Source organism: Sylvia atricapilla, chromosome 5 (genome assembly GCF_009819655.1).
Source record: "Sylvia atricapilla isolate bSylAtr1 chromosome 5, bSylAtr1.pri, whole genome shotgun sequence".
Lineage (NCBI taxonomy): Eukaryota > Metazoa > Chordata > Aves > Passeriformes > Sylviidae > Sylvia > Sylvia atricapilla.
Genome location: NC_089144.1, coordinates 14,520,420 through 14,540,303, shown reverse-complemented (window position 1 = coordinate 14,540,303; position 19,884 = coordinate 14,520,420). Strand labels below are relative to the sequence as shown.

At 37.6% G+C, this 19,884-nt stretch overlaps 1 protein-coding gene across 1 annotated transcript in view; it reads left to right on the top strand.

The window, feature by feature from the left end:
- Positions 1–19,884, top strand: part of PCLO (piccolo presynaptic cytomatrix protein) — a 317,263-nt gene that overhangs the window by 197,221 nt on the left and 100,158 nt on the right. Inside the window, 2 exon segments of the mRNA XM_066318756.1 lie at positions 1,176–1,257; positions 13,838–13,963. Coding sequence (XP_066174853.1) covers positions 1,176–1,257; positions 13,838–13,963 — 208 coding nt within the window.

Here is a 19,884-nt window from a genome sequence, read left to right as displayed (position 1 = left end):
TGGGGGATTGAGTTAAGCAAGTACTTCAACTTCTCTCTTTCCCTTCCCATCATTTATGTGTGCTATCCATTAACTTCATAAACTCTCCAGGGCAGAACTATGTTTGAAGTGCTTGACTCAGGAGGAGCTTAATCCCTTTAAATGCTACTTAAATATAAATAATAGTAATAAACTTTTGTCAGCTGCTGATAACACTCAAGCTGCTGCATTGCCATGCTGTACAATACTGTCCTCTTGTCTCCTTGAGGCTGCTCCCTGAGCTCCCATCCTGGAGCAGGCTCAGTCATGCTCCCTCCTCTTGGCCCGGGTGAATTCCCCAGGCTTGGAACCGACATGCAGAGGCAGAGAAGTGATGGGTTCAGCTTTGCTATCAAAAGACCAAAACTGCAGGCAAGGGAGGGCTGTGATGGCTGTGGAGGGAGGGTTCCAACCAATCCCCTGCAGAGGCATTTTGGTGTGGGCTTGGGGCAGTCATCCCTGGAGAGTGGGTCCATCCCTACAGCTTGGCCCCTCCTATGCCCAAGCCATGGGGCAGGTGGGATCATTTCAACAGGCAAACTGGCTCTTTAGAGTCTGTTGTAGGATGCATTGCTTTCAGCTTTGATGTGGTCTAGGATCAGCCCAGGTAAATTATGTGCATTTTCATACAGAATGCAGTCCTGAGAGTTTTAGTTTGGGTCTTTCAGATGGCTTTTGGAGTTTGAAGACAAGAGCTACATTAGACCATGTGGTTTTGCTGAAACTAAGGCAGTAACTCATGGATGGTAATGCATTAAACTAACGTTTTGTTTACGTGTCTAAGAAAATAATTTTATAAAAAAATACAGGAATAATGTTTTGTTTCTTTCTTATGTTAAAAATTGCTTGAATGAAGGATTAAGCTTAGAAGAAGCTACAGAAGGGAGTGACCACCATCTAGTCACTCAGAAAAATCAGAACTAGAGCCATATTTGAAATTAATCTGGAGTTATTGAAGCAAATATTCGTTGCCTCACAGAAGGAATTTGTAGTCTGACAAATGTCTTCAAACTTGGGAGAATTTTTGAATTGAGAAGTTGCAATATTTCCCTGGATGAAATAAGTTTGTTTGCTTGTTCCTGTTTCAACTGTCTGAAATTATTGATGCAATTATTGTTGGTTTATCTTTTTATGACATGCATATTTGTGTTCCTCAGATAAATGGGAAGCCTCTGCAGTACATTTTCCCTCATACCAGGCTTAAACTACTGAGAGACCCAAAGGATCACACAGTTTCAGGTAAAAAAAACCTCTACCAGACATGATAATTAATTTGATCAGCATGAATTATGCAAAGGATTTTCAGTATTAAAAATAGTTCCTGTGTCTGTGCAGCCCGAAATTCAGTGGTCATTTTAAATCTTGCTCATTGGCTATAACGAAAAGCAGCAGTGCATAAAAAAGGTCATGACATCTGTTCAAGATATATAAACTATACAGATATTAAAAACAGAGAAAAATCTGTTGTGTTATCCATATGAAGAGTCTGTTTTGCTGTTGCTTTTTATGTAACTATATTCTCTCCGTGAGTCCTTATGAAATAAGCTTGTGTAGGTGTTCAGCATGTAGAACTGAGAATTTTCTACTTTCTGTTCTGGAGCTCTATCTCACTCCCCTCATAAGAGGAGGCTAGCAAAACAATCAGATCCCATTTTTCTGTGATATCTTCACATGGAGACATTTATCACAGGACTTCAGATTTATTTTTTTTTCCCTAACACTGACACAAATGTTCATGTAAGTAAGAGTCTGCTTGCCAAGGAGATGAAAGTGGTAGAGGTGATATTCCTTCACCTCCCAGGCTGAGAGCTGGAATGCAGTGTGATATTTTCACCTGTCAAACTGTAAAAGGCTGCCAGTTATAGGACCTGGCACAGTCTGTCTGGCTGAGCTTCTGGAATTGCAACCTTTCTCACATCTAATACTGATATGCAACTCAAAGTTATTTCGATACACTGTATTTGTTCTTTCAGAGGTAGATGTTTTAGCAGTTTTGTTGTGAAACCATAAGACTTTCTTTTAACTTGCTTTAAAAATTCTGATAGTGTGTGTCAAACTCTCTTTCTGCACAGAAGTAATTACTGACTGCCAACCCTGGTGTTCCCTCGAGCATTAAGTAGAAAGTGGCATGAACTTACTTGAATTGCTAAATATTGTTTTCACAGGATTTCTGGCAGTAGAGCCTTGATAATTTCCATCCTCGGTACCCACCTCATATTTAGGGTGTTAAATGAATGTTCCGTATGCATTATGAGGTATTTTCTTGTTAGTCAGCGTAACACCCACCGATGATTTCAGGCTGCAGAAGGACCCTCCACCCACACAGCCCAGTGTGAAAGGAGCTGCCAGCCCTGCTGTGTGTCAGCCTGTGCTGCTCCAGGCCCTCCCAGCCCACAGGAACTCCTTGGCATCCTTGCAGGGATCTTTGCCCTGCGGGCTGATGAGTAATGCTGTGATCCAAACTGCTCTCTTACTCAAAAACAAGAGGAATTACAACCACACAACTGTAAAGCTCGTGATTTAGTGTTGCTGAAGCCTGCTCTCCTATGTAAAATTACTTACTCTTATGCAGTGGGAAATTCTCGACTAAGTCTCATGCTGGCAATCACAGCAACACACTGTGCCTCAGGGAAAACACCTTGTGAGCAGTGCTAGGCAAGCCCAAGGTGTAGATATTGACATCTCATTTACTATTGACCTGCACAAATGAGGTCACACAGGATGAAAAATTTACTCAGGGTCCTGCTAAGGTTATACAGCTCACACTGGGATTGCTCCCTGCTATAGGTATATAATATTGTGCTTAAACTCTAATTGGAGAAAGCAAGCTTGGTTCTGTCTACAAGCTGCAGTCATACTTCTGTGGTTCAGTCCAGATGCATGCTTGGAAACCTGTGCAGGTATATTTCTGCATGATGCATACAGAGATTTCCCTACAAATGTTTAAAGGCCTAAATGCAAATTGTACAGAAAAGATCCAAAGGTAGAATAGGGTGGCTCTGAAAAAGAAGAATTAGTTATAGTTTTCATCTTTATGAATCTTTGAAGTACCATAACTCCTTGATTATGCACCTCCCTTCCTTCCCTTCTCTCAAGTGTCTGAATGATTTAAGTACATGAAAACTCTCTTCGAATGAGCAGAGTGTTATGATTTGCCTTTAGTTTTTTAAATAACCTCTACCAGAGACAAGCCCATGGTTTAAAAAAAATAAAATTATTAAACATTATCTGCAAGCTAATAGTAAACATCTGTGCTTATTAACCAGACAATGACTATTAACCAGAGGAAGACATAGAAGTCTGTTGTGCAGCAAAAGTTACTTAAAATATTGGTAAATTTGAATATGTATACTTTTATACCATCAGTTATCATCATTTTTGGATATTCATCTAGATTCCATGTCTGATTTCTTCCCCGGCTGGTTTCTTCATTTGTTTTTATTTGTTCCCTTTGTCTCTTTTTGCTCTTGCTTTCTCCCTGCCCTTTTTTCTTATCAGAAGTACCCAAATGAAGTGTCGACTCATTCTGTGTGCATTTATACTTATTGCATAAACATGGGAAGGTTAAAAACCACAATCCTCAGTACAGCTCACATGAGGAGTCAGATCTTTCCAAGACAATAGTCACTGCTGAAACCACCCTTTCAGTAGCAACTTCAGCTGAACTTTTGTGTTGCTGCATTCTTACAAGCCAGTTGGCTTGTGGTCCTGGGTGACCACAGCAGCATGTGCACCATCCGTTATCTCCAATTTCCTCACAGTATGTACAAAATATCCTCTGTCTTGGCTGTGTACAAAAGCCTCTCCCATTTCTCCACATTTCCCTCAGAAATGTGATCATTCCTGCACGTACTTATGTTTTAAATGATCTATGTGCAGTTTGGTCAGTTCTGGAGCAGGAGCTTCCTGGAGAGATGCCTGAGAGTGACAGATTCTCCTCAGGTGATTAATGAGCACACCTTCAGTGTACAATTAGTGTATCTCAACTGGAGTGTGCACAGCGGGAGTTACGTAGGGAAATGTCCTAAACTGCACAAAATTCCCACTTGGAGAATTCCTGTAACTGTTAACCAGCTGCTTTGCTGGGAAACTGGCCAGTGCTTCAGCCCATTATCTCATCTCACTGGATAACTGGCCCCGTTGGGCCAACCTGGGCACTGTTGATTCAGTGTGCTGGGTCAGCCCAGTTAACCAACTCTACCACAGCAGTTATAACTGTAGGACCAGATTTCATCCTAATATCACCATTATAGGTTGAATTGCACAGGTCTCATACTCTTAACACAGTAGAAGTTACTGCCTGATTATGAATCCAAAAATTTGTCACATTCTGAATATCAATAATAAGACTAGTCCCAAATATTTTTTAAATTCAGGCTTTTCCCCTACATATTATATGCACATGTATTTGCTTTATTTGCTTTCTTGATTTATGAAAACTGACTGAGGTACAGATGCCTTTGATGCCTCTTACATAACCTGGCATAATTTTGCAACCCTGAAGCATATAATGTGAATTTTGGCATGTGAAGGAGGTGTTTGAGGATTAAGGAACTGAGCCAAAATTGTCGTGGCAAGAGAATAGTAGCGCTGAATGAAAAATAAATATATACTTGCTTACTGGCCACTCTCTTGGAGATTCTTGTTTTTTCTTGTATGCCATAATCTAGAGCATACAGATCTACTTTTTGAGATATGCAATGTACCCTCCTCAGACAATGCTGAGAGGTGTGAAGGAATTCCCAAGAATTTACTCTGCAAAGACTGATTAATAATTTGCAAAAAACCAAAAAAAACCCAACCCAAACAAAAACAAACAAACAAACAAACAAACAAACAAAACCCAAACAAACAACAAAAAAAAAGTAGGCCATGATTGGCATCATGGTTATGCTAAGGTGCCAAAGCAATGATGGCAGCAATCAGTGAATGATAATATAGCAGTGTTTAATGCTCCAAGAACTCACTGTTTGTTTTCACTGAAAGTCCCTTGTTCCTTTTGGATCCTTTAGCAGAGCAGCATGAGTGCTGTTTTATACTGCCAGAATTTTATTTTCTGTTTTTTTATCATGCCATCATTATATTCGAAAAAGAGAATTAAGGATATGGCAACTGAAGGTAATGAAAGCACTGGCAATACCTTTGGAAATGTTGCAAAGATAATTTACATTGTGTTACTCCTGATTAGGAAACTGTTTAGGCACACTCCGGGGGAAAATCCAACAAGGCAGACACATCTCAGTAGGTCTAGAAGTACAATGACTGCAATCAGTCAAAGGTAATTTTTGCTCCTTTACCTCACTTAGGCTGAGTCAGAAGTAATTCTTCCTTTTTGAAAGGAGGCATGTTCTGTGTTTCCAGGAAAAAAAAACGTACCTTTGAGCAGCCAGACTGTCTGTGTTGGGGAATATCCTCCTTAATTTGGGGTTGAGGAGGAAAGGCAGAGAAATTATTCAGAAAAATCTGCTAACTTCAGAGTAGAGCAAAGAAATTAATTAGATGGTGGGCAGAAGACTGCATCCCTAATCTCCACCTCAGCAGTGATGTCAGTGAAACTGCAAGTAGAATTACAGGGTAGCTGTAATGCTGTACACACGTCAGACATGCCTCAGTCTCTGTAAGGATTGCTAATTCCTGCAAACAACACTACACATCTACAGTGTGCCAGCTCATGCAGTGCTTATCCAGAAGGAGAGGAAGGGAATTCAAGGAGTTTTCCTATATCAAGACTTTCTTCTATAGTGAGTCTCTAAATAAGCAACCCTATATATTTAACATTCTTTCACCTGCAAGTTCAGCAACTTTAGTTCTTACAGTAAAATACTAAAGTGCAATGAATATGTGATTAAATAAATTAACATAAGTTAAATATAGTCACAGTCTATGTGACTATATAGTCACATAGTATATCTAATAGTCACAGTCTATGTTCAATGTGAGAAGTCAGAGTGAGAACTACAACCCACCTCCTCTCCCCATACTCTTAGAGGATTACTTATCCTGCTTCTTTTATTTTTTATTGTGAAAAGCTGAGATAATACTTTGCACAAAAAAATAGCAAATACCCTCCTCTAACATTGCCTTGTCACTGGGGAAGAACTTAATCCCTAATTAATGGCTATCATTCCCTCAAACACTCCTTATCAGAGACATGGCACAGAAGGTAAAATCCATGAACAGAAAGGGACTGAGCTGTTACAGTCAGCCTACATCAGAAATTTTCCTAGGAAGTCACATGGTAGTGAATGAGGACAGGACTGGAAATAAAAGGAATGAGAGATGTCTGGTCTTGTCTTAATATCAATTTGAGAAAGAATTCAGTGCCATTAAACTTTTCCAAATAAAAATAAACAAACAAATTCTTTCGTATGTTAGAAACGCTGTAAAGATACAGACTCTATGTTCCATATTTATGTCTCTAGTCTCCAAATTATTTTAAATTGAAAAGCACTAGTGTGCGTATTTAAAGTGCTTTCCATGAAATCTTTTTGGCAGCCCAGTTATTTATGCATTTTTCAGTATATTAACACTTGTTGAGGATCTTGAGTGGAGGTAATTGAGAGGGCAATGTGTCTGCTGGCTATAAAGGTTCCAATTGCTTTCATAGCTGTCGTGCAGAAAAGGCTGCATAAACAGATCACTGCAATACCGAATGCTAGAGTTCAGTCAAGCCCCCAGATTTCCATGGAGGTTCAGCTGTCAGTCAGTGGCATTTATTCAGCCATTGATGTTTATCAGTAAACAGAGATGAAACTTAGTGCCTACAAGGGATTTTATAGATTTAAAGCTGCAGTCTACCATAGATGGCACCATAGATTCTGATGTGACAGCTCCTCCAAAAAGAGGAGACCTTTATCTTGTTTTCAAGTAGATGTGATAAATGCTTCAAGAAGCTAATTCATAAAACACTTTATGATCCTTCACTGGTATGATAACCAGTATGAAGATCAGCATGAAGCAGATTTGCAGCTGATATAAATCAATGCTGTAATATTAAAACAACTGCAATATATCTGAATTTCCTCACCTCATGATTTGACTTCTTGTGTATTTTGTGTCTTAATTGCCAATGGCTAAGAAGTGCAATAGCTGAGTAGATATAGTCATGTTTCTAGGAAAAAAACTTCATTTAAGCTAATTTTTTTAGAAGCATCAAAACAATTCTCCTGAGGATGCTTTTGAAAATGTTGTACCTGCGTAGACAACCAACCTCTGATATGGATCATGATGTTATGTATTCCAAAGGATTGCATAAGAATAACAATGCAAATAAATTTTAGGCTGGATTTTATTATACACATTATTTTTCCTGCCATCTTTAGGTTCCCAAGTTAACTTGTTTTTGTTTGCTTTCTCATTTTTCCTTTCTATCTGTTCTACAGACTTTAGAGATTGCTTTATCACAACTACATCTGAGTAAATAGCTTGCATTTCTTCATGGTACTTTTTAACTCTGACCTCTCCAAGAGAAGTCATTGATGTCTTTATTGTGTTTGAGCCTTCTGTTCCATACAGACAATGGAGCAGCGTGTAAAATTGTTCTGGCAGATAAGGGCCTAGCAGCACCCTAGCATATGTCTGGTCTAGATAAGGCTGGAGGAGGAATGAAGAGATAATGTCTTGTAAAGGAACACAGGAGGAAGATATGTTCTGTCTTCATTCACAGCCAAATAGTGTTGAAAGGCTTCATATTGTTTGATTTGGTGGATATGTTCTCATTGCTCTAACATGGTACATTGGCACATTACAAAGTCTTTCATGCCTAATGTCTCATTTGCATGCTTTCTTCTCTTGCATTTGCTATGATTGGACCTTGACCAAAAAATGATCACCCGGGTGCTTCCTTGCCATAATTCACCATTATGGTTTTGTTCTGGTTTTGGGGATTTTTTATATTATCAGAAAGTGATGAAAAACATATTTGGACTAGTCTGTGCATTGGCTCCTGGATCTGAAACACAACACTTAATCTCTGTTTTGAGATTTAAGCATATCTCCCATTTCAACTTGCTCAGAGACAGGTGTTGTAGCCGTGCAATTTGAAGATTAAGCCATTTCAGTTTCTCCCATTTGACTTCTGTATAGTTTTACTTCAAAGCGCACAATATCTGAAGGTGCTAAAATGACCATGAGTTTACTGAAATAGTGACTTTCAACTACCATCTTGAGGAGTATACTTTAAGGGTCTTAGAAATCAAAGTCAATAGCACTTTTTAAAATACCATTCTTAAAGTTTAGTCACTTAAAAGTCTATTAAAAATTCACATAGCTCTATTTCTAACTGTGACAAAAGTCAGATTGCTGCTGACACTCAGAGTTTCCTACGCCAATTCACACAAACATGTGATTGCTGAAAATCTGTTGTACATTCTAATTGCTTCTTTACTTTCCTTGCTCATATAATTAGACAGACAAATGGTTTCATACTTTCAAAAATTAGCCCAGAGGAAATATTTGCTTGAGTTAACACATGAACAATGTTTGCACAGAGCTTCTGGGTCATGTGCCAGCATTCTCCTGCATGTGTTGAAGTTGTTGCTACTTCACAGGACCTATATGATGATTAAACATAATCAGTCCTTGCATTTGCTGCTGGAATGCTATTTACTTTCATGAGAGAAAACATCCCTGGAAAATTAATTGTCACTTTTGTGTAAAATCAGGACCATCAACACCAGGAAAACCCTGCTCAGCCTTTACTAGTTCAGATTTTGCTGGTTTTTTTTGGTTTTTTTTTTTCCTTTCTTTTATTTTCTTTAACCTTTAACTTATGTGAAGGGTTATCAGCATTTGTTTGAAAAGGCAAGTCTAATAATTGATTGGATGGTGAAATGGTTCCAGGAAATCTAGACTGTTTATACTCTAATGGCCATAGTGGAGCTGCTCAGCAAAGCAGTGAAAAAATGGTAAGATTTCATGATCTTCCCTCTGACCTGAGAGCAACAGCAACAGATTTGCAACAGTCTGATCTTTATTATCTCCATAAGGAACAAAAAAGACTAAATTGTAATTGCAGAGCTCAGGTTATAGCCAGCATATTCCAGCAAAGTAAATTACGGTCTTTCTGCCATGTTGCTACTGTGACACAATAAAATATACAAGGAGATAGGATTTCATACTGTCTGAGACAGAGTGAGCTACAGAAGTTCAGAATAAATATATCTAAAGGGACAGACAGTACTTCATGGTGAAAATAAGAAAAAAAAAAAAAAAGTGGTGATTTTTGAAAATGCATTTGCAGTAATGCTTGCCAGGTCACCAGGGACAGAATTTATTAGTGTCAGGTTGTTGGTTACTGATCATATATAAGTGTGTGTGTGTGTCTACATTCAAGGAACCAGTTTATGAACAGTCTGGAAGGATATGAAATGTCCTTTTGAAAGTCACAGAGTTGATAATTTGCCAAAAAGCAAAAAAGGCTATTAAATATTTTTCCTCCAAATACAGATTTTTCACAAAAATAACCCTTGTAGTTATTAAGCACTTTAAGTCTTTGCTAGCATAGAATGGAATGGAATGGAACAAAATAGAGCACAATACAATACAAAATACAGTATTTCAGTCAGAAGGTACCTACAAAAACCTTATAGTCTAGCTACTGATCAATTCAGGGTCAAAGAAAAATAAAACCATGTAGCTGAGGGCGTTGTTCAAAAGCCTCTTAAACCCTGACAGGCATGGAGCATTGACCACCTCTCACAGAAGCCTGTTCCAGTCGTTAGTCACCATCTCAATCTAAACCTCTCCTGGTACAGCTTTGAACTATTCCCACAAGGTCTGGTACTGGATACCAGGGAATAAAGCTCAGTGCTTCCCTCTCCATTTCCCCTCCTCAGGAAGCTATAGAGAGCAATGTCTCTCACAGCCTTCCCTGCAAACTTTACAAACTCAAGGACCCTAGACTCCTCACAGAGCATTCCTTTCACCAGCCATGTTGCCCTCTTTCAGACACATTCAAGGACCTTGACAGTCCTCCTCAAATCATGAGGCCCAGACCTGTGCATGGTACTCAAGGTGAGGCTGAAGCATGGCTGGACACAGCCATGGGACAGTCAGCTCTTTTGATTGTCTGGTGATGCCTTTTGATGCCACCCAGGAGAGGATTTGTCTCCTTGGCTGACCCTGCAGACTCACTTTGAGCTGCTGCTGAGCAGCACCCAGGATCCTCTCTGATTTACAGCCATTGCTCTCCCCACTTACACGTGTGCCCAGTGTCATAGGCCCAGGATCCAGCATTTCCACCTGCTGAATTTCAGCCCATTAATCACAGACCAATGCTCCAATCTATCTAGATGCCTCTGAAAGGCCTCTCGTTCATCAAGGCAGTCAACATCGCCTCCCAGTTTTTGTCATGAACATGCTAGTGGTGCATTCAACTCCTGCATCCAGACTTCTGACACACATATTGAACAAACCTGGCCCTAGAATTGATCCCTGAGGAGCAGTGCTGGTGTCCAGTCCCCAGCCAGATGGTCATTCCATTCACTACAGTCCTTTCAGCTCTGCTCTTCAGCCAGTTCTTCACCAAGAAGAATGTGAACCCACTCATCCCACAGCTGGACAGCTTATCCATAAGGATGCTGTGAGAGCCAGCATCAAAAGGCATAACAAAATCCAGAAGAACTACATCCAGCACCTTCCCATCATCCACTGGGCAGGTGACCAAAAGCTTCAAACTCTGATTGTTCATATGTTCAGCTGTATAAATCAGTGGTTTACAAGCCAACTGTAGTGATTTAGTGTTCTTTTTGGTTTGTTCATTTATTAAAGTATAAAGGCAATTTAGTTGCGCGCTCAGCCTTGTCAAAGTTAGCATTATATATTTATTATATATTTCGTTATATATATATATATTTGTTTGGGTGGGGTAGGGTTTTGGGCTTGTTTTTTAGTTTAGCATGCTCCATCCTAAAGCTTTAGTTAAGATTAGATGGGAGAGTAGGATCACAGCCTTGGAAGATCAGTAGAAACATTTTTAATTAATTGCCAGGCTTCTCGCTTTGAAGCATCCTAAAAAGGATTGGATATCTAGGTGTAAATGTCCCTTTGAATAGATGTTTTCCTGAAGATATTTTCCATGGAAATCAATGCTCAGAATTCAGAAAGGTGCCTTCTGTTATTCAAATCACAGTGATTTGCTTTCTGATGGTTTACTGGTCCTGTGTCTTCTAAAGAAAACAGAAACTCATTAATCTGAAAATCTAAATGAGAAAGATGAATGAATGGTTATAGTAAAATAGCCTGAGAGATGGAAATTAAGACTCAAAATTAAAAAACATATAAAAAGAACAACGAAAAGAGAAAAAATATCTAAGAAAGCATATGGTGGGTATTTTTAAACTATCTGAATTCAAGTTTATCAACTGGGCAATGTCATTTCAAACAGAAGTAGTAAGCTCAACATTTTCAATACATAAAATATAAATAGGCTTGAAATCCCATCTTTACATGAGAAAATACAGCAAGACGCAAGCAATATTTCTTTGTCAGCCAGAACAGAGCACTTACAGCTCAGTGGATGAAAAGTAGCTCATTCATTCTGACTACCAGGAATGAAAATGAAGGTTTTGTAATTAACCTTAATTTAAATTTAAATTGGAATTTAAATATTTTTCTAGTAGTGTTTTTGCAACAAACACACACAAACACACACTCACGAACTCCCGTGATTATTCCTTTTCAATCATACCTCTACTTTATACATAGTCAGTCATACATCTGACTGTAAAACCTGCAAACATAAAACTACAAGCCCTTTCAGAGTATCTGGGAATAAAATATCATCATATATTAGCGTGGAAAGTACTTTCTTTAATTAGCAGTAATATGGACAAAAGCCTCCAAAAACTAAACAAATATATCAGCCAAGATTTTCAGTTCCCTAGTGTGGGTATCCATGTGAATGCCTCTGAAAACAACTGTACACTCATTTATATGACAGACTACTCTGCCATTCTGTCACAAATAAGCTATGAGAGGTAGAAATACTAATACTGTGTATCATGATAAAATCCTTATTCCAAGGAGCTCCTGCTCTCTGTGATGAAAAGCAGCCAATCCAGCAGACAAATTGAAAATTCTATGTGTTGACTGTGTGAGTTAAGATGCTGTATCCTTCTGTGTGTTGTATACAAAGAATAGTTGTTTCTTGGATTTGCTGAACTTGATAGTTCCCAGTTTTGAGCTTCAGATCTATAAACATATTAATGACTCTTTCCATAGTGCTTAATCAGAAGTTCTCTGTGCAGAGCAGCCCACATGAATTTCTAAGTCCTCAGGATGGACTTATGTTTAAATATTTTTATATGTGTATGCATTCACTTTATGCAATTAAGTACTTATTTTTTGAAAAAAATACTGTCTAATTTTTTTAAAAGACATTTAGGCTCATCCTTAGAATGGTGATTGTGCTTTCCCTACCAACTTAGGAAAAATAAATATTACCTACCAGTGCAAAATTTCAAATTTGCACTGAAATAAGGTAATTAACTTAAAATATTAATGAAATTTGTTCCAATTAAACTGAAAAATCACTCTCCTCAAAGAAAAAAAATTGGAAAATGTCTAATTTTGAGGAAAGCTGAGTCAAAATGTGTATAGATTTTGCTGAACTGGGGTAGAAAACCTAGTGGAAACTTTTTTGGTCAGAAACACAATGTGGCAATCCTTGCATTGAAAGAAACTCACGGCTGACTTATGAAACACTAATAGCATTATGAGGAAAAGCCTTAATCTAAAAAGATAAAGCTTTGCAAAGAGGTGGCTTGGTGACCTTTCTACAGCTGGTTAGTCTAATCACTCAGCAAGTTTGTCTTATTTAATTTTAAATTGAAAAATAAATATTTAGCCATTATGTTTTTATTTATGTTATTATTTACTTAATTAAAGTAGGTAAATAAGCCTTCTAATTCCCAGACCAAGTGTTAATCATCACATATGGAGCTTTCTTTAAAGAAAAAATATGTTTAACTAGTAGAGGAAGTTTTCTTATTTTTGTTTATTTTTAAAGCAAAATAACATGAAAAATTGGCAATGCATAAGCTTATTTTTTTACTTTATATTTTAAGCTTTTGTTTTCACTCTCATTATTTTTTTCATAAGGGAAGTTAGTGATCTGCTTCTCTCCAGCTAAAATAATGAGTGATGAAAATGTTTTTATCTCTGTACTTTTTTAAAAAGAAAGAAAATACGTGTTTTAATCTGATGCTTTGCATAGAGTTTTGTATGTTTTTCCCACCATTAATTTCCATATCCTTTGATGTAAAAGATGTCAATTAAAAAAAAAACTAAGAAAAATAATAGCATTTGCAAAGTATAGGTTCACGTAAATGTACATGCTTTGCTGCTTGAAAGAGCAAGCTAAAGGATCCCTGTCAATGTCTCAATATCTCTCACATAATTATGTGATTCTAAAAGCTCATATATTATAATTTCTCAGCTAAATTGGATGCATGCTGTAGGCATATGATAAAGCTACCCTTTAAATCCACACTTCACATGAATTTTTAGCAATTTAATTGCATTTATTATTACTGTAAATAGATTGTCAGAAGATAAGATTAGCTTCAGTGTAATTTTTAGTGACTCGATTGTTTGTGTTATGACAGTCATGAAGTAGCTGCTCAAGAAGATCTTCCCAAAGTTAAGCTTTTAGAAGAGCATCAGATGAGACTGCAGTTAACCCTGATCTTCCAACCACAGACAGAAGTTATTTGGGACATTTTCAGTAACCTCTGATGACTCGTTCTCTTCCTTTCTTTCCAGTGAATTATTCATTGCTTCATTTCTGTTCAAAGTTTTCACTTTCTTTTGATCACAGGCAATGGACTGGGAATCCGAGTTGTAGGTGGGAAAGAAATTCCAGGAAGCAGTGGGGAAATTGGAGCTTACATTGCCAAGATCTTGCCCGGGGGCAATGCGGAGCAGACGGGGAAGCTTATAGAAGGTAAGAAAAATGAATTATTAAAAAATGGAGCCATGGGACTGTTGGGAGCTTGTTAGAATTATTTATAACACACATTTGCTCTTGCACAACAGATGCAATTTTGTGTAAGGAATGAGAGCTAAACATCCATGATGCTTAAAGCACTAAAGGCCTGATAAAAAAGTGATTTTATGACTTTTATGGCCAGAGAGTTGCCATGACGAGCATTATTATGGCATGTCTTCAGTAATATATGTCAACATGCTGTCTGCATGGTCACATATCATCAGCATATATCATGAACATGGTTTTTGAAGACCTTTAATCTGTCTTGATCGTCTAAATTGATTTTGAAATTACCTGTATTTCTTAGTTGCACAGGTAAAACAGATCCAGTTCTCTCCCAGACAGATGCACTATTTTTTTTTTTCTTAGTTCTCTAAAGTCATATCTAATATTAATTTCCAATTTAAGGTAATCATCCATCCTGCTCCAACAGGTAACAGAGGAAAAGTGGAATACACTTAGACTTCTGTTTCAAGAACTGAAAGCATCTTCCTCCTTTAATTTGGTTTAAGACTGCATTAAAATTCACATCATCCTTTAGGCTGCCAAAGCTAGGTGGAATCAATTTGACTTCATTATCAATACATTCTCTAGTATTATTGCAATTTGATCATTCTGTCTAATAATTTATTTCTGTGATGACATGAATGCCACCATCTTTTTATAACTTCCTCTTTTTATAGCTATTTTCTAATTCACTTTTACATATCTGAATGCACAGGATGTGTCAGTCTATCCATGGACAAAAATAGAGTACATTTATTTCTAATTCATTCAATCTCTTTTTTTTTTCCCTTAAAAAACCCCTGTACACAGGGAAAAAAAAAAAAAAACAAAAAAATCCTCAAAAGATAGGTAGGAAGAAGAGTTCTTCCAGGCAGAATTCAATTCATGTAAGTTTTCTGAATGGTAAACAAACAAAAAAGTTATTATTAAATCAAAAGCACTTTTCAGGCAGAAAAACTGAGTAAATTGATTAAAGAATGTTTTTACAAAGATTAGTTTGATTATTTTGTGGATATTACAAAACAGTGTCACCTGCTTTCACCCCACAGCTTTTTACATCCTTGGTGTTTTCTTTGCCAATATTTTAATGATATACAACAACAACAAAACAGGCACACTCAATGTCAATAAAATTAACCAGAAAATTAATTTTTTTTTTTCCTATAGAGTTGATTCTGATATTCATTTTTCATGGATAGTATCTCAGTCATCAAATGATAGAATGGTGTTATTTTTTGTGCATGAATGATGAAAGAATTGACCTTAATTTTGTGTGTTTTGAAGCAAGTATTTGTTTTGGCTCCCTCCATACAAATAAATAGGTCTTTCATAACTGTGCTAGATCACGCATGCATTGTTTCAGTACCAAGCAAGTAAAGAGGAAAATGTGGTTATTCAACATTTCCCCAAGACTGGACATTTCAAGAAAGAGCAGCTACAGATTGGAATTATCTCTGCTCTTTTGCTTTATTTTGCCAGGAATTTTTCTGGAAATTGAAGTTTAAAACAGTTCCTTGCTCACCATATAGGTTTATTTCAGCAGTGATCAAGAACATCTTGGATTTACAGTAACTACAGGGGAAACCTGACATAGAAATTTACTTTTTAATCTGTTCACATAATATATTTTGAAGGCTTATTCCTATTTTAGAGAAAGATGAATATGACAGTAAAATATTTGTTCTTTTGTTTCATTCTTCCATCGTATGTTCAGTCATGTTTCTGATCCGACCTTTTAAAAAGTATCCCAGACTTGGATAAATTGGCATAAATCAACTCCATCAAAATCCCTATATTTCATCTGCAGAATTTTTCCATGCAATGTCTCAGAATATGTTTCAGTATTGATGTGTTAAATGTTCTCTCAGAGAAAAAAAATGCTTCCTGCAGAATACACTTTGACTATGACATACAAGACAAACATTTCCTCTCACAGTCATTTACCTTTTGGTCTTGCCTTGACATCTAGTTTAATTTTTATGTTATTTTAAATGGCTATCAGAGATCAACAAAAAATATTTTCTACTTCACCACGAGTTGTAGTTGGCTTAGTGGAAACATGGCTGGTGGCCATTTAACCTCTACCCTTCAGAAGTAGCTAAAATCTACTGAGATCTTCAATCATTCTCATATTGATCTGTGTAAATCCCACCAGATTGCTAATCTTACCAACATGGCTGATACTGCTATCTCTGAAAATAGAGGCTGGCCTTCTTTCCTTTTTCGGGTTATTTGCTGTTTCTCACACCGCAGAGAGAAAACATAAAGAAAACTTTATATGTCATTATCTGTAAATGCAACTAATTTTTTTTTTCTTTTTTGCTATAATCATGAGTCACTTTTCCTGATGAAATGCTGTGTGACTACAAATTAGAGTACAAACCGAGTCATCGAGTAAATGTATACTAATGTCATTACAAGTTAATATCTTGACTCATTAGCCTTTCTAAGAACTTGAACTACTTTGAAAAATCCCATCAACTTAATTAATTCCTCTAATTCTAAAAACACTGGGTCAGGTCTGAAAATCCTACCAATGGCATAAGAAACAAGGATGGATTTATTGTGGTTATGAAGGAAGACAAACTCCTACTTGCTCTCTGTATGACTGCATATAAAGAAATGACACAGACATAGCATTTCTATCCTTAGGGAATAACATAAAATTTTAGCCTATTTAAAAAGCTTTGGAGGAGTCTTAGTGCTGAAAAATTTATTTATAGTTCTGACTGGCAAATACCACTCTTCTCGGTTCTCTCACCTTGAATTGCTTTCAAATGTCAAAAATATCTCTGATTCATCACTCATTGGCGTAACAAAAAGTGGAGGTGGAAGGCTCATTCCACCAAGCTCATCAAGTGCAAGGACTGTGTCAATTTGATAGATGTGTCTGTGCTCCCCCTCACGTTGACAGAAACAGTTGAGCTATATTCCACCTGGTGGATCTACTGAGTGAGTGGCTTTTCAGCCAGCATTTTTCAGAAACAGAGGAACATAGAGTAAAGACCAGAAATAAAGTGTTTATGTGTGTTACCTACTCTTACAAATTTGCTGGATGCCTTCAGCAATCCAGTTTTCTTATTGGACCCTTCCAATAGGATAAGTGGACAGCCTGGGATCTGATGAATAACAAGTCTCTTTATTCCAAGTTTTCCATCAGCCAAACAAGCTGTGTTGCAGTGATTAGGTCATCTGACGTTCACTGAGATGAAGATATTCCCTGACTTCCCAGTCTCCTAGAAATTCTGGTAAACTAGTATGGTAAAGAAACTAATGGTGAACTTGATTTGGGGTGATCTTACTGCCTTTGTTTATACCTCACTCAGCAACCCCTGACACTAGCCTGACTTCTGTTAACCAGCCCTGAGCCCTTATGTGTGCATGTCTATTTTTAATATGTATGGATCATTTAAATTCTATCTTCCCAAGCTTAAAAACAGGGAAATCATATATAGTGAAGACAAAACCTCTTACAAAAAATACTGAAATAGAACTGCCTGAAAGAAAAACTACCTGATAGACATGCAGATACTGAGGGATAATGAAATCTGTTAAAGCTGTTAAGTAGGTCAGAGCTGACAAACTGCACTACTTTTGGAGAGTTCCATCTTGGATATGATCTTAGTTAATGGTGCCCTCCCCTCAGTCCAATCCTTTAGCACTTGTTTTGATCTAGATTAATAATTACTCTTCTCAGGATGCAGATGAAAACACTGTGAGGGTCCTCTCAGAGCCACCTGCCTTCAAGAGTAGGTAAAAGCACATCCAATGTCCTCAGCATCAAAGTCTAAGTATTGACAATAAGTTCTTAAATGTACTAAGTAGCTTTTAGACTTTGATTAACCTTCTGAGAAAGAGATGGTCAGCTTTTCTAAATTCATTGATTGCCTTTGATTGTGCTGAAAGTTTCCCAGGCCACATGACAGGTTCCCCTCAGGAAACTATTTTAAATGAGTGGGTCTTTGGCAATGCCAGAGATCTCTTTCATCTTTAGAGAACTGCAGTCTCAGAACTTTAAGATGCCTTCAGGAAATGAAATCGAGGTGTCCCTATTTCTTCTTATCCCTATTTATTCATTTTTTTCCCCCTTGCATATAAAGTCTTACATATTCTTATACTTTCAATTGTGACATTTCTATTCTGTAAGAAGACTTTTAATACAGCGCTCACTCTCTCTAATTCCATAATATGGGGTAAAATAACACTAGAATTCCTCAGGCTGAGACTTAGAGCCGTCCTTTGGACTTTCATAGGAGGGCACAGCTTATGACCTCTTGTATCCACAGACCATAGCCACAGTGTCAACAAGAATACTTTCTCACAAATCTGGACCCAGTAGAGAGAAAGTGTTCACTGCTTTTCACCAGCAGCTTCCCACACCAAACTGACATATGAGATGAACAAGGTTCATCTCATACCAAACAACATGCTGTTGCTGGCAAAAGAGGGCCACATCTAGACCACTGGGAAGTGATTTCCACCCAAAGCAAAATATGATAGGGGGAAGGAGAAAAGAGCTATTTGGATCACCTCTATCAGGGAGCAGCCTAGCTCCCCACCTTCAGTTCACAGAAGGAGGAGGCAGACCCAGGAACCCCTGTCAGAAGCCTGCCTTAACAAGAATGGTCCACATTTCCCACCCGTGGTGTGGACTTCGGCTTCTGACCTAGTTCACGTCAAGCATCAGGCTTCATAATGGAAGAATGTATTTTGAGAGATTCTTCAAAGGCAGAGAAGAAAAAGTCAGGGACTGTTATCTATATGTGCCCAAGTATGGGCATAGCTCTTCATTATTTCCAGAACAGGTAGTTAATCAAAAGGAAAATTATGATAAAGGCATAAGGACTTATATATGATGATAAAGAGAGCAGCTTCACTGTTAGGTGAAAATCTACTACAAAATAGCAATCAGTTGACCACCCAGAAACGAGAGTGAAATATAAGAGCCCTTGGTAGCAATTTTGAATCTGGGGAAGGCTGCAAATGAAAGTTGAAAGACACCCAATGTGTTTATGGTGTTTAAGTAATCCCTCATGCATGAAGTCTGCATTAAATGGAGAAAAAGAGTATTTATACTATCTTAAGTTCTTCCTCTGAGGAGAATGTAAATAAGGCTAATGAAAAAATAGAGAGGAGATGGCCAATGTGGGGAGATCATTAACTGTACTTTGGTTGTCTAGTGTCAATAAGATTAATCTGGCCATAATCAATATTGGGTAGAGGCTATTGGAATATTAGAGTCATTGTTTAAAGATTTTCCTGAGTTCTGGGCAATGACATCTTCAAATACAGGTAGCTTTCTCACTCCTCCAGTAAAAGCTGCCAGCTAGGTAGCTTCCAGAATCTGTTTCACTTAGCCATGCCCTGTAGTAAATATGTCCCTTCATGTGTTTTCAGATCATAAATTTTCAATCATAGCTTTTTAAGTCCTTGTCATCCTAAAGCAGGCTATTTACTGGCACTGGAAACACACGATTTCTCTCAAGTCCTCTCAGAAGGACAGCGGGATGCAACTGGATTACTGACCAGTCCATGAAAGGATTATAAATAAAATGTTAACAGTTTTTCTACAGGTCGTTTGATATACTTCTGGGCTACTTTGAATAACACCAAGTGCTGAAAAACAAGGCCAGACTGCTTCAGAAGGTCTTTTGCAAAGGCAGTACAGGTGTAATGTACCAAAATTGTCTCTTGTCATATCGTAGATGTGCTTTGCATGTTGCTTGGAAAATGCAGTGTGACTGGAATGGTCATGGGCACCTAAATAGTTGGAAAACCAGAACAGAAGCAGTAAGTCATTATCCTTCTCTCTACTCTTGTCACACTTATCCCTTAGTTATAGATGGGCACAATTGAAGCTCTGGCTGATC